We start from the raw sequence: 23,382 nt of genomic DNA on the forward strand, positions 1-23,382 counted from the left end.
TTCTTAAAAAAAATCAGTCAATGATGGAAAATTGTCCGCTAATGTAACCTCTTTAGGAACAGAAATATAAAAGATGTAAATGTTTATCCAGTCTTTTTTAACTTAGATTTTGTTCCAAAAGACAGGCCTTGTTATCAGAAATCACCACTCCTCCTCCGGAGTCCTCACAAACAAAATATGAAATCTCGGGTTTGCTTCGGGCTCGGGCCTGCAAATCAAGTTCAGTGATCGGGCTCATGCACCCTTTGTGGCTTCCGTTCTCACCGATATTTCGAAATCTCAGAGATATGGCGAGGCCATGAGAATGCGAGGCGAGGGTATTACTGTTGTGGCGACGCCACTCGAGCTAGTCCGCTGCTCTCTACTGCGTGCGTCAGCGCGAACATGTACGCAAGCGCATCTTTTGATTTCAACCAATAAGCGCCGGCGCAACACACAACAACAGCTAAGTTAGCCGAGACGACACTCGAAGTCAGACGGACACGTTTTTCTGCCAATCTGTGTGTTTCCCTTTTTGTCCAAATATATTTTTTACGACAACTGTCTTGTCCACGGTGTCTTTTATTCGTTCCACTGGGGTTTAGCAAGTGTGTTTATAAAGAGACGAAAATCTCTCTAGTTACTAGTGTTAGTGTATCAACATGGCTACGCTCGTGAAAGCAAAACAACAAACTCAAACGCGTCTTCGTTCAATGTTGTCAACTAATATCCGGATTAATTTTAGGCAATTTTTCCTCAATTCTCCGGAGAGATTTTCATAAAAATTTGAAAAACCCGGAATTCCGGAGGACTTTCATCTCTGAACAATTTAGCTCAACACCAATGCGTACACTCCCAAATAAAATGATGGTTTTTAAATCAATTAAATTCAGTCATTTCTTTATTTCCAATAATATGTAACATTCATGGAGTTACTTTTAAAACACTATAGCATTTTTCTGTGTGTACAATGAAAAAATCGAAATTGCAATCAATAACTTACAAACAGGTTGTTGTGTGCTACAGAAAATAGTGATTCTGAAAGGAAACTCAAAAGCTTTCGGAAGAATTTTTTTTTTTTTTGTCAGATTGCACTTCATGTTGCGTACTATATAGCAGTGGTCCCAAGCACCTGCCCGTGGGCCTTTTGGTACTGAGCCGAATGATCGCTTGTGTGGCGCTTTCTCCAAAGCGACGGAATAAATCAAGCCGGCTGTTGGCCATGTGCAAGGTACATTCTCAAAAACGGGCATGACGACAATCCCATTGAATCAGCTGAACAAGTATCACTGAAGTGATGATGTGGAAAGCATGTAAATGCCAGCGGATTTGCACATGCTGCCCACCTAAACATGAGCAGTTTAGCCGCTACGACCTAGCAATGTAGCCACCAAACAAAGTAGCAAACAATGTGGATTCATCCGTCCATCCTTTTTGCAAAGCGCTAACTTAAAAATCATTACGTTGACACTTTAAAAGGAAAATCAACTCCAAAATGTTCTTTAAAACAATACGCATTATGCGGCCTCATTCGTCTAAACATGGTATTATGATTAATATTGTGTTTGTGGAAAAATTAAACAACAAACTCCTCCCATTTTTAGCCATCTCGGGGGACAGCCATTTTGCCACTTGCTGTCGACTGAAAAAAACATCACAGTTGCTCATGGCTCAGGTAACATCCAATCGTGGCACAATGGGCGAATGTCACATGGCCAAACTCAGGAATCGGGCGAGCCATGATTGGTCGCTGCCCGTGCCCTGAGTAATTGTGATGGAAAGAAAATGTTGAGGTACTCTCTAGCTACCTTATTTGTCAGTACAAATTCTTTATGATTTCAGATGTTCCCACAGGTGACGCCCACTCCTAGTGGCAAATGGTTGCCGAGCCGCGAGAAGAATGTACTTGTATGAACCAGTCCGTAGTGCGCAAAAAAAAAAAAAAAAAAACACGGCTGTATAGGAATGTGCCATGCTTCCTGTGAAAATGTCGTACCGTTAATCTGCTTGACGAGGTCCTCTTCATCATCCCCTTCAGAGGACTGGCCTGAATCGGAGGACTCTGCTGCTTTCAGCTCCTTCATCAGATCCTCAATGGCATAGGGAGCCTGGTCAATAATTGTGTTGAAGATGCTGTTGCAGATCGCTCCGAAAAGTGTCCGACTGGTGAGACGGTCAATTAAACAGAATGGTAGATCAGTGGATGGTAAATATTACAAAGCAAGCAGGAAGCTTCAGATCAAGACAGAATTTTGCAGCCATTCAACAGTGACACCCCTAAAACTAGTATGATCAATAAAGAATGTGTTGACTGAAATATTACACGAATTGGACGGCAGCCAAATCCTCTTGAACACTGAAATCCAAATTGGAGTTGTCTTGCTTTGACGACTTTATTCAGTGTTAAGGCAAAAAGTTGTATGATTGTCAGGTAACTTAAATGAATAGACTTTACGCCCATTGCAATTAAAAAATATTGAAAGGCCCGATAATTCTACCACATTTGGAGTAAACATTTTCCTCTGGGTTATGGGGTATTCAATACTGACAAAACGTTTTCATATATGCAAAATTATTGTTACCCCTCTGTTAATGAAAGAAAAACCTTCAGTGGTCACAGAAATAACTTCAATCTGACCGAAGTACAGTCAAACCTCAGTTTTTGAACGTCTCTGTTATCGACCAAATCGGATTTCGACCTGAACATTCGAGATTTTTACGCCTCAGTTTACGACCGAAAACCAGTTTTAGACCAAACTGAGCAAACCCGAATACGCAACTCGACTCCTTTCGGGTTCCTTACACGAGCAAGTGACGCTTACGCGTGTGACGTTCACAAAAATGTTATGAAACAGTCTTGGTTATTCTATCATTTACTGGTTGTAGCATTGTAACTTTATGAACAAAACATTTGTCATAAGGGGTAGTCATGCTAATGTTAACTGTCGGTAGAACTAACGATGACGCGTGGTAGATTCTTTCGTCAGATTGATAGTAGATTACACATGCATCGTCTTGGGAAGAGGATGTCAAGCCACATCAATACTTATCTGAATTAATGATTACCAGTAAATTAATCTTTGCAGTGTGAGACTGGAAAAAATACTCAGATTTTGTGGTATGCTGTATTTATATGTCATATGAGTACAACATATTTTGATCCATTTATTGTGTTGAATAATCCTGGAGTACACAGCTGCTGATGTAATGGTCATTGTTCATGCATAGTTTTCAAACATTTACCCTTGAAACATTATACTTTTGAGTATCAGAATTCTTGATTATGAATATCAGTCAAAATAGAAAAATGGGTTCCCGTGATGAACGTTTACGGAACCCAAAATTAGTTGCCGTGGTTTCCCCATTGGGTAATCTGACGGAATCGAAAAACGGTTACCGTGAATTTCCTAAATCCTCAGGCCTGCTACGGTACATCTTTTTTTTTCCTACAAGGATCGCAGTTTGACAATCGCCGCCATTGTTGGTTTGATCTCGCGTTAAGTAATCTCGCGTGACGAGATTTCCGTTCTTGCAAGACGCGGAAAGCAGACGATTGCCAAGTCGTGTAACGTTAAAACAAGTGTTGCGAACAAGTGTTGCGAAAGTTTATTGCGGAGATATCACAGAGGAAGCAGCTAAAGTTGGATAGTTTTTTGCGATAAGTTGACTTTGAGGAAGCCTGCATCGTTTGAAGCAGAGTAAAGAGAGGAGAATTTATGAACTCTAAGACTGAACCATGGGATGAAATAAGACCCTATTTTTCAGCAAATCTTGTATGCCTAAATTATGAACATTTTTGCAGCATTTGTTTAGAAGAAATAAACCTATTATCAATGTATATCATTGTTGTTTGTGTTATTATCATATGCAATTGAATAAGTAGACCATTTCAGAATTCGAAATTTGGGACTCTCTAAATGCATAATGGGACTCATACTTTTCTGATCAGCGAGTCCCTGGGACTCGCTGGGGTTAAACTGTAAAATTATCACCGTGCGCACACACACACACACACACACACACACACACACACACACACACACACACACACACACACACACACACGAAATGTATAAAATGTACTGAAATCTGATTCTCCCCCCCTTTTTATTGATTTTTAAGTCAACACCATCAAAAATGGTGTGGAAGATTTTTCATCCTTTGTAATTTAAAAAAATATACTTCCCTGCAGATATGAAATCAAACAAAAGGAAGCTAAGAGTACTGGACTTACTCCTTGGTTTTGGCTGCCGTTTTGCAGAATGGCTCGATGAATCTCAGGTTCTGGTCAGCAGTGAGCTATGGAGAAAAAAAATGTGAAAAGGACCATCACATTTTTTTTTTCAATCAGTTATTAATATTTCCTCAAAATTTGATGCAGAATCCTCTATAACGGATGTGTCACTCAAATGAAACTATAATATTGGCATTTAGAGTGGATAGACTTCAAAATTTCATATCTAAATTCTGTTCAGTTTATTTTTGTCAAGCGAAATGCATTCATTGAACAGGATCAATAAAATAAATACGGACAAGTACCCCAACCTCCGTCGATGCTCCATACCCCAAATGACCCGTCTGGATCATAACTTTACCTCTGATGCACCCACAGCTGCTAGTTCTGTCAAGTAAAGGTCCAAGATATGAAACTGCAGACCAGCGGGTGCACCGTTGCCACTGTTCAGGAGCTCTGTTGCAAAGAGCTCCAGAAATCTTGAAACCACACTAGGGGGAAAAAAAAAAAAAAGACATTATGTAAAATATTTAACCTATGTTATGACGCACTGTACAATTTGCGCATGACAGTTTTAACGGGTTACCTGCTATCCCAATTGTTTCTCTTCAGCATCTCAAAGCTTTGTCTGAACATGAAGCGGATCAGCTGTAATACGAAAAGAAGGGCCACCATAAGGGGGAGAAAAGTGATATATGCACGCGCGCGCACACACACACACACACGCACGCACGCACACACACACACACACGCACACACACGCACACACACACACACCTGGAAAAACTTGTCCATGAGCAATCTGTCAATGCCAGTCCACTCTCTTTTGAAGGTCTTAAGGGAGCTCTCCAGATATAATAGTTCTGTGGAAAACAACATACTTTTCACCACCGGCTTTTCACATTTTAATTTGTATTTGGAATTACACCAGCATAGGATCAACTTACGTCCATCAATATCATGAAAGGTGTGAATCAGTGTGCAAAGAGAGTTCGAAAGCTCCTCCTGTGAACAACATTGCGCCTCAAGTTCAGCTAATACAAAGTGAAACAATCTAAGAAAGGCTCAATATATTTAGCAACTAAATGGCAGTGGGTGCCATTAATTCAGCCCAACACGCAGGATCGTGGTGGACATAGGGAATATTGTGGGATTCCTGAACGGCCGGTCCATTTCAGGACCAGTCTAACAACCCCGCCCCCAAATGGCATAAATTACGTTTTTGCGCATGACAGCCGCTGTCTGCAGTCACTGAGTGGTTGCACCGCGACTCCAGCGGTCCGTCAAAATACGTCTCCTAGACGCCTCCCTAGTGAGGTGTTCCGGGCATGTCCCAAAGGTAGGAGTTCCTGGGGGCGAACCAGGACAGCCTGGGAACGCCTTGGGAAGAGCTCGAAGAAGTGATTGGCGACCAATCACAGCTCAGCCTGAAAACATTCCATAAGCCGCGACGAAAGAAAGAAAGAAATACCTGTAAAAGTGGTTTGTCCTGCATCCACAAGCAGTAGAACAGACCTTTCCACAGCTTGAGCATTTCTTCACTCGTAAAGCCATCTGGACAGAGAACATAAAACCAAAGGAGCACCTTGGTGAATCGAGTATTACATCAGCTGTTTTTGGACAAGGCAAGGACATGGGCAACTTTCGTTAGATCGTGCATTTCATACAGAAAGTAACTCACCGCGCTCCATTTTAAAACAAATAAGATATTCACACACAGACCTTATAACCAGAAGGGACATTTGAGTAAAAATGGATCAGTAGGGATGACGACTGTGTTAGTTTGTCAGAATCAAATGTGTGTTGATTCATTTTTACCTTTTAACCTGGCTTTGAAAAGTAGTCTGAAGTTTGTTGCTAGTCTGTACAGGGCACTCGCTGCAAGCCCCGAAAGTCCCTATCCGACTAAGCAGGGAACAATTGCAAGTGTTTTCGAAGGCAGCAACAGTAGGTAATGGCAATAAACCTGGGATCAGGTCAGCCTCCAATCGGTAAAGACAGCTCAAACCAACCTCCACAACGATTGTTCATCCTGCATGATGGTAACGCCGCCAAGTGCTGCAAAAGCCAATTTCAAAATAAAAGCCGAACTAGTGTCCAGCTATTGATTGGTAGCCGTCGATTTTGAAGTTGGCATTCGCAACCGGTTGATGGCGTGTTACTGTAATAATGCAAAGTATGAACAATTATGGCAGCTGGATTGACTGGACTTCCAAGTCCAAGAGTCGCGGCTTGGAATTGAAGCCGATTTACATGGGACAGGAGATGTGAGCCAATCTCTTTTTTCATCAATAGACGCTACAGCTTCTTGTTTGCTTTCAAAACTTAGCTTGGAGCAGACGTGTGCACATTTTCAGCATGTCGTCTTTGATCCACTGGTGAAAAGGACACTTTGATTCGCTGATCTTTCATCTATGACTGCTTCAAAAGTGGTTAAGATTACACGACTGTGTCTTATGTGTTGTGTTGTATTATTTTGTTATTGTGACTTCAAGATGGCGCCGCGAGAGTGGCAGCCTTTATAGCAGCTCCTATATTTTGTTCTTCTACTTTCTTCCTTTCATAATTTTGCTGCTGTAATTGTGAGACGATTGAAGGTTTTCTTATTCTTATTCAAATGGTGCATACCAACTAAACTGTTACCTGAGGCAGAAAAAAATGCAAGCATTTTTTAAAAATAACATCGAGGCTCTTGAATTGGACTTCTTTCACCACTGGTAAAATTTCCAATCAGAATGTTCATGCACAGTATCGGTAACGGATTTGAGACTGGTCAAAACAGATAGTGATATCAGAATTTCAAACCTGAAGTAGTGCTAACTTCAAGTAGATGTCTGCAACGTTACCATATTTTCACAACTACAAGGCACATTCAAAAGTCTTACACGTACTCCAAAATGGAAGGGACGCCTAATAATGTGGGGCACTTTGTGTATGAACCAAGTTCCAAATTCTATGAATGATGTGGAGTGGCTGCACTGCATTTGACTGACTGATGTGCTGACAAGCTGCTTATATAAAGGAAAAGCAGATGTAACTAAGGACAGCATGCGGACATTAAGCGCCTTCCTCATTAAGCAACATTAAATTTAATTCACACCTATGGAGAAAAAGACGTTAATGTCTATAAAATCTCAAATATCGGTCTGATTTTTTTTTATATTTTCAGACACTGTGGGTATAGGAAGAGATGTGCCCATGAATTTTGGTAGAAATTGATTGTACATTTATAACATCAAGCCGCGTTAAGCTTTTGCCTTATAGTGGAACGCCTATGGGCAGGAAAAAGCTCAATGTTCATAAAATCCTGAACACTGTGGCTATTATTTATTTTCAGAGGTTGAAATGGATTTAAGTGTAAATTTGGGTGGCTGTAGTGTTCGAACATTAAGACACGTTGAGCTTTTTCTATACAGTGAACCTCCTGATAGATTAATGTCCATAAAATCTAAGATACTGTAGCGATTTTTTGATATCCACGTGGGCATAGGCAGAAATGTGCATGTGAATTTTGATAACTGCTCGTAGTTTCCTGACATTAAGCCACGTTTGGCTTTTTTTTTTTTTAACAATAAGCATTTTAGTTAGCAAGACGTTGCTGATGTATACAATGTTAATTGTGGATAGTCTAACTTACCTTTTAAATCTTGAACCCACTTACCGTACTGTAAAACATTATGTTTAGTTTGGAAGGATGGAACCTGTTGATTAAAAACTGAGCTTGGACATAGGAAAGTGTCCATATAGTGATATGTAACGTTCCAAACAGAAGGCAGTGCTATTAATTCGTATTTGTGAATGTTCCGAGCACATTTATAAATGCAAATAAGAGCACTAAACGCGAGTTACTTACCTGTCGGTTTCTGTGATCTGACATTTATATACTTCTTCAGCTTTTTTAATGCTTTTGTTCGAATAGGCTTTTCGTTTGAGGCTAACTTTTGTGCCAACTGAATCTCTGGATCTTGAACGGCCGCCATTTTCACACTGATTCACGTGGAGCGGTGCTGCTCAAGCGCACGTTCCTTCATTCCGTCGCAGACAGATGACATCACACATTGCCATCACGGGCACGGATGTATGTTACTGTATCTTGTTTTCGGTTATTTTGCATACCTGTCAACCTTTCGGAGCGCCAACCCATATAAACTAACAAAACAATCCTTATAAAAAGCAAAAAATCCTATCCTTATAACATAACAAAGCATTTTATATGTCAAAATAACGGCAGGAAAAAAAACCACGAAATATGAATGATATATTTGTTTCCTTGTAGAACTTGCTTGTACACTACCGAAGTATGCAATGAATACTCTGCTGTTTTCAACTAGGAACCACGTGATTTACTGGAACGTTACCGGAAATGAAAGCATTCGAGTAGACGAGCACCATTCTGGACAAAAGCAAACGGAACTACCTGTTAGGGGGAAAAAAAACGGAAATTTTCAGAATCCGTATGATTTGTGTGATATGGCCATATACGTAAGAGTCACCACAAAATCCGTATAAAATATGGCTAAACCGTATGAGTTGACAGGTATGATTTTGTAAAGTCAAAAAGTCAAAGTCAAAAGCCAGCTTTATTGTCAAATATGCTCTATGTACAACATTCAGCATAGATGAAATGTATTTCCTCTCAACCACAGTGCAAATATCCAGTGCATTAAAAACACACACAGCTAAAAATAAGGTCAGTGAAAGTTGTATACAAAGGACATATAAAATATGAACAAATATAAACAATAAATTGCAATCAACAGTCAACAGACAACCAAGTGTACACAATAGAGAAGGGTACAGAAGAGATTTAGGGCCAATAAAGAAAAAAAAATCCAAGGTTGGCAAGATTCTCACTTTTGTCTCAGAATTCTAACTTTAGTCTCAGAATTCTAACTTATCTCAGAATTCTGACACATTACTCACATTAAAGTCAGAATTTTGACAATTAAGACAGAGTTCTGACTTTAATGTTAGAATTCTGAGAATAAAGTCATAATTCGAACTTTAATGTCATCCTCCTCCGTACAGTATATTCCTTGGCTTCATTGATTATCCACTGATTACAAAAAATTGTATTATTAAATGTGGGTTTTTTTTACATTATTTTAATGTCTGAAACGTTAAACATGAGCGTTTTCACGTAGTCCGTGAACTACGTTTGTGTCCTGTTGCTTTAATGTTCTTGCCGAATTGTGGGTAATATCCTAGGTTGTCAGGAGTCACCTACATTAACAGGGGCTTAAAGGTTACAAGCAGGCACCTTTCCTAAGCATTTATAGAATTCGAATGACGCTATCCTCCAAGTTCATCTCATCTGGATAGGGTCGGAAAGGAAATTACTGAGGCAAACAAGAATCCGAAGAGGCCTCGGGAGATGAGTGACCTATGTGAAAGGAGATTTAAAGGTTGTATCCATGCACCCTTTCCTACGCATTCGTATGCTGCACTCGATGAAAGTGGGAAATCGGAAATATTCCACATGGATTGTCCCAGTCCACCTTCAATGCATTGGAGGCGAATTTAAACAACAAAGATAGCTGATTCTGATAAAGTGCTTGTTGTTCTGGTTTGTCACAACACATTTTGAGCCTCAGCTAACCTTCTTCATAATTAATTTTATTCATATAAATAAAGGAATATACTATCTCCAATGCAGTTCATCAAATAATTTAATTAATGCAAGGAGATAACAGCATGTATGTATTCACACACTCAGTGCAAATCATGGTGTGCTACATGAAGTCATGTCAAATTAACTAAATGTAATAATATAAATATTCATTCATAATAAATTGGCATTCACGGTCTGTGTCTCCATGGAGGTCGTCATTGTTGAGTGACGTCACATTCACTATCGCAAATTTGATCTCAGACGTAAACACACACACACAAACAAAACGTAAATGTGTACTCTTTATTTTTATTTCAATAGCGCATAAGTATGAGCATACACTTATTTGACTTAGCTTAACATTAACATACATTTCTTGTATATTAATTACTTCACTTTGTGTGCTACGTGAAGTCATGTCAAAAATGTCATGTATACTCGTTTGCTTCCCAACACTTCATTTGTTCTTCTTGGATCAGGTCTCTGAGTTTTTGTGCGGTACTCAGCCATTCCATGTTTCTTCTGCCTTTAGCATCTTCAATGAGTGCTGTAACACTGCTGAGACTGTCTCTCAGAGACCTGGGTTCAGGTGTTTTTTCATCAGCATCCTCCCACTCTTCTTCTTCCGCTTTAATGACAAAACCAGTCTCTCCACATTCCTGGTTATGGGTTGCAATGTTACTGTCCATTTGCAGCAGGTCTTCTAGTGTGCTCTCTGGTGCTACTTCTTTTAGGCTCTGCAGATCATCATTGTAGAACTGGAAAGCTTCTTCCTCTTGTGTTGCTTGGCTTGCTTCACCAGAAAAGCCACATTTCTTCAAACATTTTTTGATGGTAGACGTCAAAATAGCCCGACTAATGCTATGACGCTGAATGAATGTTCTTAACCAACCATTTGATCCTTCAAAGTGTGTGATGCCTTTCCTGAGAGCAATTATCCTAGCTTGCTCCTGTATCATAGAGCCTGTTATGACATTGTTGGTTGCTCTTTTCTTGGTAAACCACTCCCAAGTCTCCCGGTTTATTTCAGGATACTTCTGCCTTCCTGCTGTCAATATCTTCCTTTTCCTGTTCATTTTTCCTGAATTCCAGATTTCCAGAAGGTTTTCTCTGTCCTTCAGGATGGCATAGATCTGGGTCTGGCCAGCCTAAAATATAAAAAAGGAAGTTTCATCATCTATAATAAAGGAAGTTTCATCATCTATAATTTGATTTCAAAATTTAGTTCTATAAAATGCACCTGGATCAAGCAGTAATGAATATCAGTGAATGTCTAAAATACCTTATGAACATCAAATTCATAAATTAATGATACAAAACTAAAACACACACACACATACACACAAATCTGTTAAATGTTTTGGTTATTTTGTAAAGCAACATTCGAATTTTCTATCGATTCGCGAAAAAATAATTGATGGAAAATAAAAGTATTGATTTGTTTATTTTTAGCTGATTTACATTGGAATTTAAATCAATGATTTTTTTAAAATCAAACAATACTAATACCAAAGATACTTCATATTACCAGTATAGAAAGAAGAAAAGGGAAAGAAATTTGCGATCAGCATTCACTTCCACTTACATCAATTTTTTGCAGAATGTCTTTTACTTTGCTTCCTCTGTCTTTCATCCTTATTACTTTTATCCTGTCTTCAAGTGTTAAAGCTTTTCTTTTCTTAACTCCTTGTGAAGAGCCTTGGTCTGCAAATGTCCGTTTTGGAGCCATTTTATACCAAACAATGCGACGTTCGAGCCGTCTGAAACTACTCTGGAAATTTCTAGCCACATGCTAACAATAACAAATACTTCCTGTACTACTGCGCATGTGTAAACCAGTGTGTGGTGCTGTTGCCATTTCCTAGCTACGCATTAGCATTGGCTGTGGCAGGCTGAGGTTGGATTAGACTTTTACGCTAGGCTTGTTGCCGTTGTAGTGAACCTCATTGAGATGCAAGGGTGGAGAAAAGGATTTCGTATTACGCAACAAGCGGACTTTTCGTTGTAGGGGGAAGCAAAAAAGGGGGAATGGCTATAATGCATGAAGATTTTTTCACACAAGGGGGTATTCGCACACGTCGGTTTCGTTGGAGAGAAGTTTTACTGTAGTAGAACGAGAACGATCATGTCCGCTAAGTACTTCCGGGTCATTTTCCTCGGACTATAGGAAAAAAAATGAGAATCAGAAGAGGCCCTACAAATACGACGTTCAAGAAATGTCAGCATATTAACATAAGGAAATTGGTCTTACCCTATCTTTCGTGCAGCGCGACCGGGTCACCGGCGCTACAGAGGAATTAGTCATTGAATTGAGACACAACCAAAGACTTGTTTGAGTACTCGTAAGAGACATGAGATGAGGCCCGGAACTTGGCCACGCACGATCACAGTAACTGGTCCGCAAATTATGACGTCTTCTATTCCAAGGTGGTAAAGGACGTTGGAGAGCATAAAAACAAAATTAAAAAACAAGGTAGTCTTCGTTTAGAAATCAAGGAAGTTCGTTATTTTAAGTGGACGCCGATTAGTTTAACAGCGAACTGGATTTACACGGCATAAGGAAGCCGTGTACAACTTCGCCACTTTTTGGTAAGCACTTGTCCTCTCATTTGTGTATCATTTGAAAGGTTTAACATTTCACTTCATTGTTAAAGCCCTTGTATGTAGTAATTATTATTTTTATAAGTCGTGCAGGAAATAATCAAAGGCACTTGAGAAATTATTGAAAACGGTTTTTGTTTAGTTTAATTTTTTTAATTGGCTTCAGCCTGGAGCGGCCGAGTGTGACTCCATCGTGGACTAAAGCATGGAAATAGCTACAACGAACTTGTAAATGGTTCAGATAATGGATGGATTTACAAATGCAGCAAGCTAGGCATGCTGGATCATCTGCATCAACTTCTGCAATGCTACACAACTCTTACGTAGCAGGTAGCGAGGGCCAGTAACTCGATAAGACAAAGTACGACAAGTGATGGGGAAGTTTCCGGTGTCGTAACGCCTTCTCCGGTGTCCTCTGGTGATGGATCAGTGTCCAGGAACTTGTCCTCTCGTCTGGACTCCCTCTCCGGTGATGCAAAGGGTTTGTATGGGGCCAGCCAATTTCTGTGGAGGACCACCACCACCTGGTTCATTTTTCACAGTTGCACTCGGAACTTGAGTTATCAACAACTTGTCAAGGACTTGGACGGGTGATGGCTCATCATCTTATCGGACAGGTCCTTCCCCCTTCCTGAATTGTCGATCTACACATTCACACAGACTGTGAAGTTCACTTTTCAACACCAGATGTCGTTCACCCTCTTATTATGGCTCCCGGTGTCATCAAGAGGCATTTTTGGCCACATTGTGCATGTCCCGGATTCGATCCTGTAGTCGGCCGAAGTCATCCATACCAGGCTCTCAGTTCAACACAGGCAGGATATGGCTCTCGAGGAACTGGAGTTATCTACCCCTGGTTTAGTAACACTGCCGTGTGAATATCACATAGCATTGTTATTTGTACATTATTTTGTGATGTGATAATGTTATCAAGAGGTGGATGACAAGATGACGAGGACTGGCATTTTAAAGACAGGAGTTGTTATGAGCTACTTGGGTTGGATTTTTACCCTTGGCCACAATGCAGTGCAGGATTCTGGTTAAGGTCAGCCATTTTAAACTTTAAAGTAAATCATTTTGGCCTTTTAGGAGTGAAACCAGCTGCAGGCAGCCACCAGCGTCCTCCCGCTGACTACTTTTATAGTTCAGTAGATTGCCAAATAAGTGTATGGGAAATATATGTTAGTGCATGTGTGTTTAGAGCTCTTTGTGTAGGCACCATATGAAGCCCACCTTTGAAAAACACCTGTCACCAGGTGGAAGCACAGTGAGAGACTTTTACTCGTGTTTACAATTTCTTCTCATGTACTAAATAATGATTATAAAACCCATTTATTGTTTCTATATTTTTGCTCAGTAATGACAAGAAAAAGGCAGTTTTGGTGTTAAAAATGGTCTTTTGATACCTGAATATGTGGTTTTGCTTTGTCATCGTATCAGGGTTTAAAATGGAAATTTCACAATATGTTCTGCCCATTTTTCCTTTCTATCCCTATGCTTTTAAATATTGACTCCTTTCAGCAAATGAGTAAATTATATTCTTGTCTCTCCAAATATCACCAAGAAGTCACTTACAGGGGTGCTGGCATTATTTCGAGGTGCTTCCTACCAGATCATTTGATATGCTTGGAAATGGTTCTTTACTGTCATTTTCTCTCATCTCACAGATACCCCAACGGTACACTGCAAAAGGACGATGGCGACTGTAAGTTCAGTGCATGTACCATATTCATAACATTTCATAGGTACAGCTAGGCCCAGAAGTGTTTGGACAATGGCAAAGGTTTTTATAACTTTTCCCTTTATGCACCACCACACGGATTGGTCACCCTGAACCGGTTGCCAGCAAATCGCAGGGCACACAGAGACGAACAACCATCCGCGCTCACACTCACACCTAGGGACAATTTAAGTGTTCACTCAGCCTGCCACGCAGGTTTTTGGAATGTGGGAAGAAAACCGGAGTACCCGAGAAAACCCACACAGGCAAGAAGGCCCGAGAAAATGATGGTATTGGGCTCATGATACTTATGGAGGGGAGTGTATAATTCTTATTGATGTCTGGCAGAAGTAACAAGATGAATTCAGAGATGTAAACTGGTTATACTTTACTCTCTTCTCATCACTTCCTGAATGAAACCGATTTCAAGCCAAAACTTCACATCTTTATCGTCTTATTTCAATTCCATTGTGGTGGTTTATAAAAAGGTGCTGTTGAAATGATTACATCTTTAGTCACATGCTTGACCTGCTTATCTGATATAAATCTGTTATGCTCACTTTCCTTTAAAAGGGCCCTGTGTGTTTTCATTGTGTTTGTTTGCAACTAACATCATGTATGTATGATTATTCCATCAGGTGATGTATGGTAGAACCAGGCTGGCGACTTACCTCCCTGGGCTTAATGCTCTGGTGCAGCATATTGCCAGCACCGTGGGCTTCTCTACTATTGGATCTTACAGCTCTGGTGATCCCCATGGAGCACTCGCTACTTCCAAAAATGGTAGGGCATGTTTTTTTGCCATTCTCTTTTTCACATTTTAAATAGTGAAAGATTGGAAAGGCCGCTGGACCTGCTTTACTGATAACTGGTTTTTGTTCAGCACAGCAACCCAAATTTCTAGACGGGATTAAAAAGCACTGTGGTTTGCGAGGAACAGTGTTTGTTGAAGTACACTCGCGGTTGCTTTCTGTTTCAGGACCACTTAGATTGCAGCATGATGAGACCATGGGCCCGTTTAATGTCAAAGACCAACTCTACTTTATGCCTGGTAATGTAGGATTTGAATGTCAATTGCCGGCGTCAGATCAAAAGATGAGACTGACAAAAAAGATGGTCCCTGAACTGCTGCATACCCCATCAAGTCCTGAGAGATGTATTTCTGGACTACTTATCAAAGAACTTGTAAGTACAGTCCAGTGTATCGCAGCACTTTGATTAAGACCAGAACAATTCAGTCGTTAAAAAAAAAATATATATATATATATACACACACACACACACACGAAAATTAGTGTGAAACAACATTCCATTTTAATTGAATGTGCTATATGTGAGGTTGTGGAATTATTCACCTGTAATTGAAATTTTAAATCACAGAAAATTACAATGAAGAAAAATGTCAACCTTAGCACTTTTGTTTTGTGTGTGTGTGTTTGCATTCATGAATGTGCAGGATGACGCAGCCACGACTCACAATACCAGTCAAGCAAACCAGGATTTTGACAACTCATCTGTGGAGTGTGTCATGCAGTCATGCCCTGAAAAATTAAAACAAGGTAATTCACTGACTGACACCACATCCGAAACGTACGTTGAAGCTCAACAAAACAATTACCAACAGGGGGAGACAGAAGGGGAAGCCTCGTGGTTTGCTGTTAAGCCCCCAAAATCTTAGATGTGAAAAGAAAGCAATAGTGAAGAAGCGGGGGGGGGTCCTCCTCCAACCGAATCCTCAATCGGTCATTCAATTTATTCCAGGCCGGGCCAAATACTCCTCGTTCTTTTTCACTTTGCAAAGCAACTCCAACACCGCATCAACTTTGCGATTGAGTTTGGTCAACGCATGAGTCAGAGTGGTGACCACCCGCCCTCCACCATCCAGAAAGGCCTGCAGCTTGTTCCCTTCGAGCAAAGCTGCTCCTGCCGGCTGAGTTTTTCTGATAGATCAGGAAAGTGCCAACTCCAAACAGCAGAAGGCCAATATTGTAGATGTCTTCCACATCCTTTACGGCAAACCAAACTCTGGATCTGACGTGTGTTCAGCAGCAAATGTCCCAAAGGCAAGAAGGCTCCCCACCGCCTGCTCTTTTTGTCGACCAAAAATAATCCATAATGCTGCTTAGAGAAGACTGCCATCTCCTTTTTAATGATTTTGTTTTTGTTGTTTGTGATCCCTCTTTCTCCAGATCTCCAAGACCTGTTTCCCGAGGCTCCAAGCTCTCACGTGACAGTAGTCACGGTGACTCAAAAGACAAAGAATGAGATGACCGCATGGTGTTCTGCTGTGGAAGAAGAGCGAGATCACATGCTTGACAAGGTGAGCTACCTTAAATGTACAAACACTGACAAAATTGTTGGTACCCTCAAAACATGAAGGTCACTGAACTTAAAGAAAGGAAAGAAAACATTTGATTTTTAAACATCAAACCTTTAATAACTGAACATGAAATATTCAGACACATCCACCCATCCATTACAGATATGAAAATACATTTAGTGCCCGCTTCAGCGCACTACTTTAATGCATGTAATATAATATTGCATCTCAACTGAGGCAATTCAAACCTATGATGATGGCTTGGTACCCAGGTGTGTGCTTTTTGTGTTTTGCCGTTCGAACGAAAATGTGGTCAAAATAACATGCAAGCACACTGGAAGAAAACAGTTTGCAGACAGAATCTAAAAGTACAAAAATGGAGGACATAAAACATAAAACTGTCCAAAAAAACTGATAAGGCGCCACCGGGTCTTCCAGGACAAAGACAAACATTAGCTAATTCCAATTTGGTTTAAGGTGATGAAATTTCTCGACACAAAAACGGGTAACGTCAAAAAACATTTCAACAACCCGGGTGGCCAACATGCAGGCCTGGCAGACTGAGTCCTTGTCTGACCAAAGTCGCGCCGCTCACTGACATGCACGAGCCCGAACGCACTTCCACCTCATCTGATGGGCAGGTTACTCAAGCAAATTCATGTTACTAAACTGCAACCTCTGTAGTTTGTAGATGGAGCCAAGGAGATCTGCTTCATTCTGCAAAGAGAAGGATTCTGGGCAGACTTCATAGATCCGTCTTCAGGCCTGGCGGTAAGACTCTGTTTAAAAAACAAAACAAAACAAGCATTTAGGCCCTCAAGTATTTCAGTGCTCGGAACAATGTTTCCTCTAACCTGCGCGCGTGAGCAATTGCGCACTGCTCTCACTGTCTCAGCGCACAACAATGTACACAACGCATCAAAATAAATCAAACAACCTGCGCTGTATTTGCATTTTGTATTCTCATATTCTCCTCATCTAACTTTTAAACCTTTATTTGGAACATTTGGTTGACGGAGTGGCAAAGAAAAATGCAGCTCCAAAAAAAGAATGAAATGGAAAGTGAACACCAATGTTGTGTAACGGAGCGGCCCCGTCAATAATGACTGGGGCTACAATGACGCTAATTTTCGATGGCGAAATGAATAATTGTGATTACGAATCGTGATTACAATATCGATCAAAACAATGTAATCCATCATCTCTTGGCTTTACATTTGTTTGTAAAGTGTGGCTCCAGGGCACACTCTGGAGCCACACTGAACTGCACTTCAGCACCGCAGGTGTTCCCATCCCCTACCTGCCCAATCTATGTGCTATATGTATTTATAAATGTGGAGTGTTTTTTTATTTTCAATTAGATGTGATGCATTAAAAAATGGTTTTGTTTGTTAATTTTTACATTACACAGGTGTTATTGAGGTCCAGATTTGTAAGGGAGAATTCATGTAATCTTGCTGGATTTGACAGTTTTTCTGGATGGCATACCACTTTATAACACTTTTAATATTTATGCATGTATATTTGTCAAGCATAATACGAGTCTTCTTATATATGCAGTTTCCCTATGTCATTTAATTCACTCGCTTGTTATTTTTCTCCCCAGTTTTTTGGACCTTACACAAACAACACATTGTTCGAGACAGACGACAGGTACCGTCTTCTCGGCTTTCAGATTGAAGATTTGGGTTGCTGTCGAGTTATTCGACATCCTTTGTGGGGGGCACATGCCTTTGTAGGAACAATATTTACCAATGCACCACCCAGCCGCCTTACCATGAAGGATTTCCAGGGCTTTTAAACAAAAAGCTAAATGCTTTCATGCAGTCAAAATGTCCTTGGATATATATCTATCTATAGTCTGTGTGTTGAAAGGAATATTTGGTGGACCATATGGAATGCATATGTGAAAACTACAAAAAGCCTATATATTACTTTTTCATAATAAAATCTCAAACTAAAACTGTCTTTCCCCTTATTTTGGTACTCTAATATTTAAAGTTGTTTTGAATATTTTGTCCTTTCTGTCATACAGTGCTGTGAAAAAGTGTTCTTTACATATTTATCACGCACAAAGGGTTCAGTTCATCAAACCAATTTTAATATCACACAGAGACCACCCAAGAAAATATAAAACGCAGTTTCAAAATGATAGGTTTTCATATTATTTTACCCCTTGGTAAGTAAAACTATTTGGCTGAATGTGAAAAAGTAATTCCCGCCCTCCCCCCTTGTTAAATCACAAAGTAAACTGTGAGTAACGACAGTTATGGGAAAGCTGAGTTCAATTTCACAGGCACCACATTTGTTGAATCAAGAAATCACATTACTAGAATCTGTCAAACAAAGTCAAGTAGGCTACAAGATCTCAGAGCTATTATCCACAAATAGAGAAAACTGGCAATAGTGACAAATATTCACAATAGTGGTCGATCAGCTAAAATTACTCCCAAGAGTGCAACGACGACTCATCCAGGAGGTTGTAAAAGAACCTACAACAAATTCTAAAGAAGTCCAGAACTCGCTGGCCTCAGTTCAGGTCAGTAAAGACATACCTATCATAAGAAAGATGTACTCCGTTGTGGCGGTTACGGGACCCTGTCGAATCCTGTTTTCCACCGACAGAGAACACATTGGGAGATTGCAATACTTTGTGCAAAAAGAAGCCCATGGCAGCTGTTTTCTGATGTAGTGCTTAATTCGTCCAGCAGAGGGACTCGGCACTCCACATAAGAGTCATTCGGAGACTCGTCTGTTTCGCCACTGTACTGTATTATGTGCAGCGGTTGGTTATGCTGATCATTTCTGTCTGAGGAACACTTATTTTTCTATTGTGTAAAAATTCATATGAAAAAAAGGCTGAACTTTCTAATTTTATTGTGTGAGAAACACAGCTCAACATGATACAATTTTTTTTTTTAATTTTCGGCTGCCTCTGAGCGAGGATACTTTTGAAAAAGAGATGTTATACCTTGGGGGGGGGGCGCGAGTCCCCGTCAGGGGGGGCCCGTTTGGCCTCGGGGAACATGCTTTTTTATTTTGATTTTTTTTTTACTGTCCTAGAATAAAGTGCAATTGCACCTCGACTACATTAGGGGGCAGTGGCGCTCACCTTGGCAGAGTGCGCTGTGAGCATTCGCTCGGTGTTTCGTTCGCACTGAGCATGCGCGCTTTGCACCCCGCACAGAGTATGAGCTTGAAGTGTAGACATGAAGTCGACGGACGGAGAGAGAGAGACGGAGGAAATAGGTCTACCGAAAGCGAAGATGAGTAAATAATAATAATGACGAAGCGTATGTAGCTCTTGGCTTCACTGTGACTACAGTGGGAGGAAAGACATCGGACAGCATGAAGCCAAATGAATTAAGGCGTCACTTAGACATTACACCCCAATCTCGTTGATAAGAGTTTTTTTTTCTGAGAAAACGTGCCGAATATTGCCAACAATCATCCCGTTTTGTGACTGCTACTTGTAGCCATTAATCCAGACATCATCTTTGATTTAAAAAAAAAATCAGCACAAATTATTTTATGTATATTTTTTTAGCTGGTTAAAGTTGATTTAATATTGTGCTGCTGAGATAATGTTGGTGATTAGTTTGAATGCATTATTAGTTATTGATTTTACGTAATTTTATTTTTCTGTGTCGTATGGTTTGACATGGTCAGTCAAAAAATATTTAGAGTTAAATTAAGGATTTAATTTTACATTTGAATTTCAGATGCACTTTAACTCTTTTCTGTTATAGTTAATAAAGCTATTCTTTGTTGCAAGTTGGTCCATATTTCTTTTTTTATTCTCTTATGCGTTAATAAGGATACAGTGTTATGCAGAGTTTTACTTACAACAATTTTATAGACAAATGATACAGGTATTTGTAGTCACAAGGGGGGGGGGCGAGATGTTTTCTTCTTCTTGGGGGGGGGGGTAGAAAATGAAAATAATTGAGAACCACTGTGCTAAGGCGTTGCTACGAAGAGAAGTTGCTGTATTCTCTTCCACTCAGTGGTTGACTCATACTTCCTGTCAGGGAGTCTTCGGCATAACTGTGAGCCAGAGGCAGCAAGCATCTTCCTCATTCTTGTAAGTGTGAATTTGTTTTTCTCATAAATTCTTATTGATTCTTGGTGCTTAAAAATTTTACTTAATTATTTGAGTATTATTTAAGTCACATATGCCTGACTAACAAACACAGCACAACACAGCTGCGTAGTTATTCCAAGTAATAGTATGAATTCCTAAACACTGTCGATGGAAGTATTTGAAAAGTGTAATATTTTACTTTGATAAATATTGTAGCATGTGATCGCAAAAACTGACAGAACAACACAAAGATCCTACATACTTTTTAGAAATGTGAAAAATGGAAGCCAAGCTTTATTTTAAAGATGACGTTAACTGTCAACTAATTGGAAAAAATAGAAAATAAAATACTAGTGTGTATACTCAGAAACAAAAGGAACAACTCTGTTTTGTGAAATTATTATTTTTTTCAATATGTTGTTCCATGAAGAAAAAAATATATTTTGGAGTGGGGGGGGCATTCTAGGGAAATATTTACTAAGCAATTGAGAGCAATTAATTTGGGGACGATCCAACTTTTAACGAAATGGTTCTCAAAGAGGTCTTCAAATGCTATTCAAATGCAAATCTAGACAACTCCAAGAAAATAACTGGGTTCGATAACATTACAATCACATAATTATAAAACGGCACTGGAATAGCACGGTAAATACTACGCTTTGTGAATAAAAGCGTAGTACATTTTGCTTCCCAGTCAGCAAAGGCATCTGGCCCGATGCTTTGCTGACTGGGTTGCTTATGGAACTACAATTTGTTGACTTAACTATTAAACTTAAATTAACCCTTACTTATTACACTTCAGCATGGGAAAATCTACATTGTCATGAACATCGCACATAAGGCATGTTTTTCGTTTCTGCTATCAACATGATCCTGTCGACCCACTTGAATCAGGAATGGCTTTCTCATGCAGACATTGACACCAATTTCATTGAATTAGCGATGTAAAAGATTTAGTAGCAAATTATGCATGGAATAAATGGCAAATTAATAAATAGATGATATCAAATAAGCATGATTTGTATAATTAATTCACATACTCAGAATGCAATACAAAATAAACCGACTTTAAAAATGAAAACGTTTTTTTTTTTCAGCCGATTAATCAATTTATCACCCAAATAATTAATGGTGGACTCTGATCAGTTTATCCAGACATATGCTCGCTTGGTGAATATTATGATGAAACAAAAGTAAATGACGCCTGCGTTTATCAGTTAAACTAATTTGTTCAGCAAACTTTTCTGAATACAAGGCTGTCCAAAATTCTGGTCTGCCGTTCAGTTTTGGTCCACAGTTCCCGCAGCAAATTCACATTAAAGTGTGGATGAACTGTTGTATTGACACCAATTCAAAACAACATGACAAAACGACACTCCGTTTTATTCAGAATAACAACCAGAAAACACGGGTTTAAACGCACAATAGAACGAAAAAGATAAACAAGTGCATGTGAGGGTGATACGGTTCGAACACAGACCAGTCGGAAGTGGAATACCACAAACGCAGATTTGGGTAAATGACGCGAACAAAAAAAATATTGATAGAAAAGCGAGATACCGAAAACGTAAAAATCACTCGCGGCAAAAAAAAAAAAAAACGGGAAAAGCTAATCGCGGAACAAAAAGCAAGGTAAAACTACAAACACTAAACGGAATGAAAAAAGTTCAATTACACGAGCAAGAAAACCAAAAGAGTCGCGATACAGCGACAGGATAAACACGTACAAAAAAACCAAAACTATGTCAAGTAAACGACTACGAACAAGAGGAAGGAGTCTCGAAAACGGCACTTCGACAATAATGGCGAGCAAGAGCGAGAATCCGACAAGGAGGCTCGATCTCATCTTGGCAGTTCGTGGCACAGGCGCTCGATAGCACGTCGAGAGACAGCTGCACCGCTGAATAGTCACGCCCAACTCTCTAGCTGGTGCTCGGGGAAAAACAAAACAAAACCACAAGGCAGCGCGAAAAATGACAGGAAGGGGTCGGGGCAATAGATGTGAACTTGGCAGCCCTAATATAAAATGACAATATTTACAAAAGAAAATATTTTTTTATGACCACTATATACTTTCAAGTGTAATTCTATTTGTGTTTTATAGCTGTTGCGTGGTCTATGTACTGAGGCCAGCGCTGCTCTTTTTTTCTGCCTAAAATGCACGTAAACTTGCAAAGCACGCGTGCCATTCTCATCACTGTTTTGGTTGTGTCATAGTTCCTGTTTGGCAGCCTCCTATATCACTGTGAGCTGCACAGTAAAAGTCTGCAAAATATCTTCCTGATTCTTGCAATTATAATGTATCCAGAGCGCATTAACCGTAATGCAAAAATGAGCACAAGCTTCTTGTTTTCCATGAGGAAGTTGGCTGAATTAACCAAAAAGTGTAGTCATAAACATAATATTTGAATATAGTAAGCAGGCAATTGATAAAGAATAATTTTCAGTTGAATGACTTTCAGAATCAGAATCAGAATCATCTTTATTGGCCAAGTATGTAGAACACACAAGGAATTTGTCTCCGTATAACACGCTGCATTAGTATCATCATAAACAAGGACATGACAAATAGGTATGGAAGGAGATTTCGTAAAGTGAACCGTAGTTCACCGTAGTGCGGTGGTACCACCCAGCGACAACTGTGAGACAATGTGCAAAGTATCAAGCAGAGCTAAAGTGATCAGTGGTAGAATACAATGCAATACTATGACAGTTGTATAGTTGGTGCAGAAAATCATTGAACCATTTTAGAGTGACCAGTAGCAGTATTTGTTGTACAAGAAGAGTGACTACGTCAGTGACTGTTTAGGGAGTTAATGGCTAGAGGGAAGAA

The 23,382-nt window shown here is 39.8% G+C and overlaps 4 protein-coding genes across 5 annotated transcripts in view; 2 read left to right on the forward strand and 2 right to left on the reverse strand.

Moving 5' to 3' along the window:
• The window catches only part of rrp1 (ribosomal RNA processing 1), a 17,424-nt gene extending 9,188 nt beyond the window's left edge, over positions 1–8,236 (reverse strand). The window contains exons 1-8 of the mRNA XM_019875686.1: positions 8,067–8,236; positions 5,685–5,767; positions 5,161–5,218; positions 4,991–5,076; positions 4,800–4,861; positions 4,575–4,704; positions 4,214–4,278; positions 1,976–2,142 (exon numbers count right to left, since the gene is read on the reverse strand). Coding sequence (XP_019731245.1) covers positions 1,976–2,142; positions 4,214–4,278; positions 4,575–4,704; positions 4,800–4,861; positions 4,991–5,076; positions 5,161–5,218; positions 5,685–5,767; positions 8,067–8,193 — 778 coding nt within the window. The 5' untranslated portion in view covers positions 8,194–8,236. The remainder of the gene's footprint in view (positions 1–1,975; positions 2,143–4,213; positions 4,279–4,574; positions 4,705–4,799; positions 4,862–4,990; positions 5,077–5,160; positions 5,219–5,684; positions 5,768–8,066) is intronic.
• Positions 8,237–9,821: 1,585 nt separating this feature from the next.
• LOC109519268 (uncharacterized) lies at positions 9,822–12,199 on the reverse strand. Of its 2 annotated transcripts, none has more exons than XM_019875688.1 (2): positions 12,076–12,199; positions 9,822–10,972 (listed from the first exon to the last, which is right to left on the reverse strand). In XM_019875688.1, exons 1-2 carry the CDS (start codon positions 12,175–12,177, stop codon positions 10,253–10,255), a joined length of 822 nt encoding a protein of 273 aa, XP_019731247.1. In that variant the 5' UTR covers positions 12,178–12,199; the 3' UTR covers positions 9,822–10,252. The 2 variants fall into 2 exon arrangements, with proteins under 2 accessions (XP_019731247.1, XP_019731246.1); XM_019875687.1 differs by lacking the exon at positions 12,076–12,199 and adding an exon at positions 11,410–11,636 and having other exon boundaries at positions 9,824–10,972.
• Positions 12,200–12,357: 158 nt separating this feature from the next.
• On the forward strand, positions 12,358–18,428 carry mmadhcb (metabolism of cobalamin associated Db). Its single transcript, XM_019875690.1, has 9 exons — positions 12,358–12,413; positions 13,980–14,023; positions 14,093–14,130; positions 14,784–14,928; positions 15,125–15,330; positions 15,602–15,704; positions 16,335–16,465; positions 17,150–17,236; positions 18,072–18,428. The coding sequence occupies exons 3-9, from the start codon at positions 14,122–14,124 to the stop codon at positions 18,264–18,266; spliced, it is 876 nt and encodes a 291-aa protein (XP_019731249.1). The 5' UTR covers positions 12,358–12,413; positions 13,980–14,023; positions 14,093–14,121; the 3' UTR covers positions 18,267–18,428.
• Positions 18,429–20,429: 2,001 nt separating this feature from the next.
• Positions 20,430–23,382, forward strand: part of itgb2 (integrin, beta 2) — a 27,169-nt gene continuing 24,216 nt past the window's right edge. The window contains exon 1 of the mRNA XM_019875672.1: positions 20,430–20,549. The gene's annotated coding sequence lies outside the window, so the exon portion shown is untranslated. The remainder of the gene's footprint in view (positions 20,550–23,382) is intronic.

The sequence above is a fragment of the Hippocampus comes genome, unplaced genomic scaffold, assembly GCF_001891065.2.
Source record: "Hippocampus comes isolate QL1 unplaced genomic scaffold, H_comes_QL1_v1.1 scaffold234, whole genome shotgun sequence".
NCBI classification, from domain to species: Eukaryota; Metazoa; Chordata; class Actinopteri; order Syngnathiformes; family Syngnathidae; genus Hippocampus; species Hippocampus comes.